The following is a 10,550-nucleotide window of genomic DNA, read 5'->3' as shown; positions in this document are numbered from 1 at the left end:
TATAAAAAGGATTCCAGTATGCGACAGCCGTTAATCTAAGAGAATACTTCACCAAATATCCATGAATAAACTCGAAGACCATGAGCGTATCCCAGAACGTCTAGCCGGAAGCACGACAGAGGAATAATTGAGGAGGTGTAAACAACAAATGATTGAGTACCTGGCCACAGGTGGCGCTGGTAAGTACACCCCCTTCTAGTATTGTGATAGCTGGCGTATCCCTCCATAGAATTCTGTCGGGCAACGGAGTTGACAGCTACATGATTATCGGGTAAGTTTAATATTGAAAAATACAAAGTATTAAAGTAGACGATGTAAGGATACTTGACATCATTCTAGAAATTAGGTCTAGAGGGGGTGCATGGGAACTCCCCTCAGCTGCTTGACTACTGTACTTTAAAATAATATGAGCTCCCTCCATGAGAACAACTTATCGTGTTATAAGGATAATCAGAAAGTTCTGTTAAAAAATTCAGTACAACAGATCTCGAAACTGGGTGCAGTGTACTGGAAATTCCTGGATATTTCTTCTGGTTTTACTAGAGGTGTTGCAATTAAATGAAACATTGTAACAGAAATTGTATATTTTGCACATCTGAAAATATCAAGTTTTAAAATGCTACATAATCACAGTTCAACCAAAAACCTGGAAATTTTAAAAATATATGCAGTGATATGTATTAAGATACCATGGTACTGCTTGAACTTATCAAAAAGTACATAATTCAAATACCGTATGAAAGGCAATAACAAAATACTGTACAGTATTTTATAAAAGAAATAACAATTAATTACTTTCTTGGTGAATACAGTAAATACGTATATTCAAGGTACCTTAATAAATTATAGGTATTTCTTGTGACAATATTGTGCTGGCTTCAACTTAAATGCTAAACAAAATTGATTAAATGCATATTAGTGACTGCATCTGAGCATGCAAGGACACTAAGAGAATCTATAAAGGACATTCAACTATAATTAAGTACAGTACTGCAGACCTTTAACTTCAGCTTTTAGGAAAGTTAGATAACTAAAGTATCCTAGCAAATTAGCCATAATGCAGTACTGTAGCTCACTTTCTGGACAAGAGTTTATGATAAAATACAGTTGTGGGCCTATCTCGGTTTACGAGTCTAATTCAGTCTGGGAGGTAGCCTGTAACCTAAAATGGTCGTATTCTAAAATAATTTTTCCCATGAGAAATAAAGGATATTCACTCAATGAGTTTCACAAGTCCATAAATATGACAATTTGTCCTAAATTGTATTTTTCCTAGCTACTGTATACAAACCCGTAATCATTTACTGTAATATAGGAACTCGTTTCAGCTGAGCTGAATCGAGTTCCTATATTAAATGATTACGAGGTTTGTATATCACGTCGGAACAAACACATATACTGCACACTCATTTTTAAAAGTTGTGATGGAATTTAATGAACAAATCATAACCCCTAACATCAGAAATAAATACAAAGGAATTAGGAGGAGGAGGAGGAGGTTACTGGTTGGAAGGAGAATCTTCCTTGTTGAGCAGTTCTAGAAAATCATTGGGCATTCTCTCTCTTGAATGACTTCACTAACTGAATCACTTAATTTATGCTTTATGAATACTTGGTAATTTTATTTTACACACTTACATCCAATTTTGGCAAGGAACCTATCTGGAGAGGATTTCTTTTGCTTTTTTCTTTAATATACAGTATTATGAAAAGGGGGTGAATATTACAGGAACATGGCGCAAATCATGCTAGTCTTATTAGTACTTGCATACAAATAATGCACATGCGGAGGGAAATTTTCGCTCACAGACTGATACAATGCTTGTAAACTGATTTGAATTTTTATGCACGTATACCCATTTGCTCATATTCAGAGTTAATAGAAAACAAGTGATAAAAAAGTTAACTTATACAACTGAGGACAAAAAAATTTTAAAAGAGCAAGACAGAAATGGCAATACTGTACTGTATTGTATATTTTTGGAATTTTATGATTAAGCACGAAACATATCTTCCGTGCATACATTACATTTCATTTAAGATGCTCAAGTATTTTACACTGAATTAACTTGCATATTTCAAGTTTCCACAAATGGAATTTTATCAGTAAAATTAGTTATTTATATACCTGTACTCGCATGAAGATCATATTGCTTCTTTTCCAAAAGCTCAATAGAGTATATCAATGTTTACCCTTAAAAATTTATTCACAAAATTTCCAATTTTCTTTCCTTTCAATAGATACATGAAACATGCCCTAGTAATGTAATGAAACACTTTAGCGGTTAATGTCAAGGAGCGCCAGGGATTCTTTGTTGTTCAGTTTTAAAGTCGAAAGTATTCCCTATTCCTTGACATCAAAAGTCAATAGAGAGGAGGGTGAACATGTATATGAACATCAGGCAAGTAGAGAAATCACAAATTTTATTACTGGAATTCCATTCATTTCTATGAACCTCCCCTGCTGTTCATATTGCTGACTTCCAAACCATTGATAGAGGTGGGACACCAGTAAAGGAAAGAGATTGATAAAAAAATAAAATGGAAATGTATACAAATAATCAAAATTCAAGACTTGACTGGTCTACATTAATGGTAAATATCTCAAAATAAAGTTTAAAATATGGACTCCAAATTGTTTTCCAAATATTTGAAATATTAAAAAAGAAAACTATAAATTACTTGAACTCAAAAAATCATAAAAGCACACTGCCAGAAATCACGATAAGACCTACAGTCAAGCTATCTGAATAAGAACGCCAGAATTCTTCAAGATGATATACGCTGAACACTAACATGGTACGATATTGAATTGCCGCTAAAATTTTTTCCAAAGAAACATTTCTGCAAACATTAAGAGATTTATGTTTACTCATAGTATCTAGAACCTTATTCTTCAAGGATCTTGTAAGAGTTGGATCAAATTCTTGGGGAGTTTCTGTGACCAAACTTTTAATTACATTGCATTTTTGGACAAAAGACGAATTGGAATTCTAATCCCATATAGCAAACTGGGATACTACCAGTTATGTTCATAGTTTGTCCAAAATATACTAAACACCTTTTACCTTACAAAGAAAACTTTTTTTCAGATGAGATGCTTACAATCATTTCCAAAGAAAAGTGAAAACATTGCAAGATTCTTAATCTTAAAATAATTTAGCTCTAAAGCTTAAAGGCTAAAAAGACAAATTACCTTATGCTCCTGAAGCATATCTTACAAGAACTTACAGTGCTTGCAGTTTATCATGCATTTAGTTGAAGACAATGCTAATAGGAGACATTTTTAAGCTGTGAAATATATGTGAAAGATTTTCCAAAGATTTTTCCTTCGTCAAAATCCCTTTTTTAAGCTGGGAAATATATGTGAAAGATTTTCCAAAGATTTAAAGCTACAAATTTCTAAGCACTGTAAAATCACATCCAAATTCTAAAAAATACACCTAATAACAAAGTATTTTAACACTGACAGCATTAAAGTTAAAATATTTAAAGAAATCATATGTATCTTTTGATTTAATACATGTCAAAAGAATTAAAAGAATCTTATTGAGATACTTGTTATAATAATATGTAAATTCCTTGCTGACTGGTAACAAAGCAGGAAACAGATAGTAATCTAGGATTATATTAGCAATTATCCATCTAGTAGTATAAAAGGCTTTAGTATATATGGAAACTTCAATTACCAGGCTTACTTTGAATTTGGGATAATTTATATATCTTACCCAAAATGAATTATGCACATTAAGTAACTTATTTGGATATTATTAAATAGTTTAATTTAAAGGCTAACTTAAAAACTGTATTTCTAATAATCTATTTTAAATTTTTTACTAAACTGTTTTACAATTGACTACTTACTATGTACAAAAACTGATGTATATGAGATGAAGAAACTAGTGTAAGTAATTGAAGTACTAATCCTTTCATTTACCTCATAATAGAAAAGCTTGAGATGAGTTAGTGGTCAAGGTTGTAAGTGAACGGCACAGTCATTCAAACAAGATGCAATCAAACATATTTAGTGAATCTTTATTAAAAAGAAAAACATTTAGACAGAGGTGGTTGCCATGACAAACACGAAACAATATAAGCTGTAAAGAGTGCTATTTCCTGAGAGGAGTAATAAAATATCAACATTATCATCTCTGCACATAAGGGATAAATGACTGTTTAGAGGCCCTTACTTTAGTGAGAGAAGGGATATAAGGATCCAGGCTACCATCTTCGTCTTCTGCCTTTCAAATTCTAGGTGTCTAAAAGAGTGGCAAGAAATGTGGACGTGAGATGATCTTTCAGAACAAAAGTAAATAAAAAATTCAATGGTCTGCAAGAAGCGATCAAACATGGAAGGTGCCATGTACAATCAGAATCTTTACTGAATGGTGCATTAGAACCTCTAATTACCTCTGAAGGAGTTGGGCTTGGGTTTGAAACAGGGCAGATTATACCTGAAATATTACACTGAATCAAAAACTAATTAGATTTCTGTGCTACCATAAAAGGAATTAGTGACTTTAAATTCCTAATAAGACTAACAAAAACTAAACTCATTTAGATTGTAGTAATGACAAATTCTGGAGAGGCAGTATCATTCCTTCTATGAGTAACATGCACAAATGAAAAACATGGTTGCTTATGAGTGCTTACTTTTGTGAGATTGATCGATTGATTGATTTAAAGTTTTCTGGCATCCTGACATCTAAAGTCATTGACAGCGATCTTTAGTGAGAGGAGGGTTATAAGGATTCAGACTACCCACTAGGTCTGCCTTGCAATCTATATGTCTAAAAGAGCAACTATGAGATTAACAAAGGAAGCTGAATAAGTTAAGAGCTTATAAGGCTCATCACTAACAAAACTTGGCTAAGTGAGTATTAGGTGTGTCCTATTGTCATCAACTCAGCAATAAAGAACTAGCCTTGTCTTCGCTGATTTCCCCTTGAACTAAAAAACAATTCTATTAGCACTCTAATTTGAAACATGATTTTCCTAATAGAAACAGTGAGGTATTCTACTCTTCACAACAGTTATTTAAACACATTGCTTTCCCTGTGCATGAGTGCTAACATATCCAGCAGGGAAAACAACTTTCAAGGCAATAAAAATTCATCACAATCTGGAAGGGGATACGTCTTAATATCATTGAAGCAATGGAAAACCTGAATAACAAAGAACCCTGGCACTCCTTGCCATTAATTATTAAAATGTTGCATTACTTTATTATTGAAAGGAAATAAAATGGCATAATTTTGATTAGATTTTATGGTAAACATTGATAAACCGAGCTTCTGAAGAAGCAGCAATATGAACATCAGGGGAAGTTTATAGAAATAGTAGGAATTGCAAAAAATCACCAAAGAAAAAATTCTTCAATTCATCTACTTGCTTTTCAGCTAAATAAAAATTGACATATTACTCAGGTACATACATACTGTATATAGTTAAATATGTAATATAAACTTTATATACTGTAATAATATTTTTAAAAATGTTACCCAAAATACTTATGTGAAATTTTCCTCTTTAAAAACTTCTGAATGGAATGAAATTCTTCTTGTAACTGAAAAGTATTTCTATCTAGAAATATCTTTCTACCAAATTTACTAAGACGGGAAATGTAAATTACATGAAACCTAATAGTGAACTGTGCAGTACAGTACTCTGAATATTCGTCAAACGTGATCCCTTCTTTAGAAATTCCTAACTTTTATATAAATTACAAATATCACAGAAAACTTCTAATTACATATGAATGATATGGAAAGTATAAAGTAATATAAAAAATATTAATTATTAACTGAATTTCTCAGGTTGTCATTTACAAAGGCCAATCACAATTTCTCCTGGATCCAATATCTCTTGAAAACTGTTCTCAAGTTAATTTATACTTCATAACTAAGAATGGACATCCCTTGAAGTCTGATAACAAAAGTATAATATCAGTAAAAGTTTTGTAAAATCCAATCACCAGTGACACTTATTTCTACAATTTATCTAAACAAGAATTTTCAAAAACAATTAAATTTACATTTACTCTAAGTTAATAACATCTTTACTAATGATTTTATTTAATACTGTATGGTAAAATAAGATACGATGTTTAAATTATTAAAATCAAAGGAACGTGATGTGCACTAAATAAAACCCCATGATCACTAGGCACTATTAAAACAGCTTATAACGGTGGAATATCATATCACCATAACACTGAAACTATAAAATCATTAAGATTTATTATCCTGAATATTCTTAAGATAATCTGGAAGATCTGATGAAGCACATCGAAAACCCAAGTTGCTTGCTGTGGTATCTGGAGAGTTCTGACTTCTGGCTACACAGCGATATCTAAGAAATAAAGAATGATAAAATGTTTCAATACATATAGAATAAACACAATATTGCATTTTCGTCTCAACAGTGCACCATAAAAGGCATGTTCTTAAAATGGTACGGAATGACAACTTCAAATTCTTTTACAATTACATACATTACTTTGTCAAAATTACAAATATTCATTACAAAAGTTTAAAAACTAGAAAATTAGGCTTTTAACAAAGCCTTAATTCTTTGTTAAAACTAAATACTATAACATTTGTCAAAAATATGATATTTTAATTATAAAATAAATTTTTGAATATACTTACCCGGTGAATATATAATAGCTGCTGCTCCAGCGGCTCGACAGAAAACACACACAAAAACTCGCGAGCGATCGCTATGAAGGTTGCGGGTGTGCCCACCGGCGCCAACTATCGGCCAGATACCGCATATACATGTAAACAGACCCAATTTTTCTCATCCCGCTGGGTCTCTATCGGGGAGGAAGGGGGGCCTTTAATTTATATATTCACCGGGTAAGTATATTCAAAAATATATTTTATAATTAAAATATCATTTTTAAATATTTAACTTAGCCGGTGAATATATAATAGCTGATTCACACCCATGGTGGTGGGTAGAGACCAGAGTTAATTAAGTTTACAGCGTATATGCTTAGAGTTTTTGACAGTTATATCATAACAAAACCCAAATATATAAAGGTACCTGGTAAGGAAGTTGACTTAGACGATTACTCTGCCTTATTAGTCTGTCTTCCTCACGAAGCCCAGCGATCCTCTTAGGATGCTGAAAGATTCCCAGGAGCTGAAGTATTAAGGGCTGCAACCCATACAACAGGACCTCATCAAACCCCTAATCTGGGCGCTCTCAAGAAATGACTTTGACCACCCGCCAAATCAACCAGGATGCGAAAGGCTTCTTAGTCTTCCGTACAACCCAAAAAACAATATTAAAAAAATTTCAAGAGACAGATTAAAAAGGATATTGGAATTAGGGTAATGTAGTGGTAGAACCCTCACCCACTACTGCACTCGCTGCAACGAATGGACCCAGTGTGTAGCAGTCCTCGTAAAGAGTCTGGACATCTTTTAAGTAAAATGACGCGAACACTGACTTGCTTCTCCAAAAAGTCGCGTCCATAATACTTTGCAGAGATTTATTTTGCTTGAAGGCCACGGAGGTTGCTATAGCTCTAACTTCGTGCGTCTTAACCTTAAGCAAACATCGGTCTTTCTCATTCAAGTGAGAATGAGCTTCTCGTATTAAAATTCTGATAAAATATGACAAAGCATTCTTTGACATGGGCAATGATGGTTTCTTAACTGAGCACCATAATGCCTCAGATTTACCTCGTAATGACTTAGTACGAGCTAAATAGAACTTAAGAGCTCTAACAGGACATAATACTCTTTCCAGTTCGTTGCCTACGATCTCTGATAAGCAAGGAATATCAAAAGATTTAGGCCAAGGACAAGAAGGCAGTTCATTTTTGGCCAGGAAACCAAGTTGAAGTGAACAAGTGGCTTTTTCTGTAGAAAAGCCGATGTTCTTACTGAAGGCATGAAGTTCACTGACCCTTTTAGCCGAAGCCAAGCACACTAGGAAAAGTGTCTTGAGGGTGAGATCCTTCAGGGAGGCTGAATGTAATGGCTCAAACCTGTCTGACATGAGGAACCTTAGGACCACGTCTAAGTTCCATCCAGGAGTTGCCAAACGACGTTCCTTAGAGGTCTCGAAAGACTTAAGGAGATCTTGGAGATCTTTATTGTTGGAAAGATCTAAGCCTTTATGTCGAAAGACCAAAGCCAACATGCTCCTGTAGCCCTTAATCGTGGGAGCTGAAAGGGAGCGAACCTTTCTCAGATGTAAAAGAAAATCTGCGATTTGGGCTACAGAGGTACTGGACGAGGACACAGATGCTGACTTGCACCAGTCTCGAAAGACTTCCCACTTCGACTGGTATACTCTAATGGTAGAAGCTCTCCTCGCTCTTGCAATCGCACTGGCTGCCTCCTTCGAAAAGCCTCGAGCTCTTGAGAGTCTTTCGATAGTCTGAAGGAAGTCAGACGAAGAGCGGGGAGACTTTGATGGACATTCTTTACGTGGGGCTGACGTAACAGATCTACCCTTAGAGGAAGACTTCTTAGAAAGTCTACCAGCTATTGAAGTACCTCGGTGAACCACTCTCTCGCAGGCCAGAGGGTAGCAACCAACGTCAACCTTGTCCCTTCGTGAGAGGCGAACTTTTGCAGTACCTTGTTGACTATCTTGAATGGTGGGAATGCATATAAGTCCAGAAGAGACCAATCCAGTAGAAACGCGTCTAAGTGGATTGCTTCTGTATCTAGGACTGGAGAGCAATAGATTGGTAACCTTTTGGTCAACGAGGAGGCAAAGAGGTCTATGGTGGGTTGACTCCAAGTAGCCCAAAGACTCTTGCCCACGTCCTTGTGGAGGGTCCATTCCGTGGGTATCACCTGACCCCTCCGACTGAGACAGTCTGCCAAGACGTTCAAGTCCCCCTGGATGAATCTCGTCAACAGGGAGATGCCTCGATTTCTTGACCATAAGAGAAGGTCCCTTGCGATCTCGAGCAGCGTGAAGGAGTGTGTGCCTCCTTGCTTGGAGATGTACGCCAAAGCTGTGGTGTTGTCTGAGTTGACCTCTACCACTTAGTTTCGAAGAAGCTTTCGAATATCATCAAGGCCAAGTGGACTGCTAATAGCTCCTTGCCGTTGATGTGCATGCTCTTCTGACTTGAGGTCCACAGACCCGAGCATTTCCGACCGTCCAGGGTCGCACCCCAACCCAAATCCGACGCGTCTGAGAACAACACGTGGTTTGGGTTCTTGACTGCTGGGGATAGTCCCTCTCTCAGACTGATATTGCTGTCCCACCATTTCAGGCATGCCTTTACTGGTTCGGAGACTGGGAATGATACCGTCTCCAACGTCTTGTCCTAGTTCCAGTGAGAGGCTAGATGGAACCGGAGCGGCAGAAGGTGTAGTCTCCCTAGTGAGACAAACTGCTCCAGGGATGAGAGAGTCCCTACGAGACTGTTCCAACTCCTGACTGAACAAACGTTTTCTTTTCAGCATTAGTTGGACTTCGAGCAGGGCTTGTTCTATTCGGTGGCAGACGGAAAAGCCCAAAAAAACTGGACTGCGAATCTCCATCCCCATATATAGAATAATCTGGGATGGGATCAGTTGGGACTTTTAAGGTTGACCGAAAGTCCCAACTCCCTGGCCAGACTCAACGTCCAATGTAGATCCTGCAGACAGCGAAGACTGGACGATGCTCTGAGAAGCCAGTCGTCCAAGTACAGAGAGGCTCGGATCCCCGATAGATGGAGGGATTTTGCCACATTCCTCATGAGCCTCGTAAACACGAGAGGAGCAGGACTGAGGCCAAAGCACAGGGCTCGAAACTGGTACCCCACATTCCTATAAACAAACCTCAGAAACGGTTGGGAATCCGGGTGTATAGGAATGTGGAAGTATGCCTCCTGAAGGTCGAGAGAGACCATCCAGTCGCCTTCCATTAATGCTGTCAAGACAGCCTGGTAGACTTCATCGTGAAGTTTGTCTTGACAATGAACACATTGAGCGCACTTGCCTCTTACGTACTCCTGCAGTGAACATGGCTGCCAGATCATTGGAGCCATCCCTGAGGGACTTGTTCCTGCAGAGAACGTGGCTGTCAGATCATTGGAGCCATCCCTGAAAGCCTTGTTTATGCATGACATAATTGTACAGCAAAACTTCAAACGCTCGAAAAAAACTCCTAACAGGAGATGGTCTAGCTCTGAAGTCGACCATAAAATCTTGGAGCGTCTCATGGCCAGGAGCCAGGGAGAGTCTATGAGGTTTGAGAAGTCTATCTGGGCAGAGGCAGGAACTCCCAAGCCGAGAACTTCTCCCGTGTCATATCAGGCTGTCTCCCCCAAACTCCTCCTGGTGATAAACCAGTCGCCTAGCAAACGTAAAGCTCTCTTAGAAGAGCGAGAGAGCACTAGCTTATAAAACAACAGCTTCAAAGTAGCTAGGCCTAGTGTAAACTCTGACGTTTAGGCGAACGAGGAGCAGCAGTTACAAAAAGATCCGGACAAAGATCCTTAAAAATCAGCATGATTTATTTAAAGTCCATAGAGGGCTGAGCAGCTTTAGGCTCCTCTCCGTCTGACAGAGTCCTCAAGGGAATAT

The 10,550-nt window shown here is 37.1% G+C and overlaps 1 protein-coding gene across 2 annotated transcripts in view; it reads right to left on the bottom strand.

Moving 5' to 3' along the window:
* Positions 1 to 566: 566 nt before the first annotated feature.
* The window catches only part of LOC137645836 (formylglycine-generating enzyme), a 147,974-nt gene continuing 137,990 nt past the window's right edge, over positions 567 to 10,550 (bottom strand). For both annotated transcript variants that reach the window (XM_068378818.1, XM_068378817.1), the window contains exon 7: positions 567 to 6,351. In XM_068378818.1, coding sequence (XP_068234919.1) covers positions 6,231 to 6,351 — 121 coding nt within the window. In that variant the 3' untranslated portion in view covers positions 567 to 6,230. The remainder of the gene's footprint in view (positions 6,352 to 10,550) is intronic.

The sequence above is a fragment of the Palaemon carinicauda genome, chromosome 8, assembly GCF_036898095.1.
Source record: "Palaemon carinicauda isolate YSFRI2023 chromosome 8, ASM3689809v2, whole genome shotgun sequence".
NCBI classification, from domain to species: Eukaryota; Metazoa; Arthropoda; class Malacostraca; order Decapoda; family Palaemonidae; genus Palaemon; species Palaemon carinicauda.
This window is presented reverse-complemented; position numbering and strand designations above follow the sequence as displayed.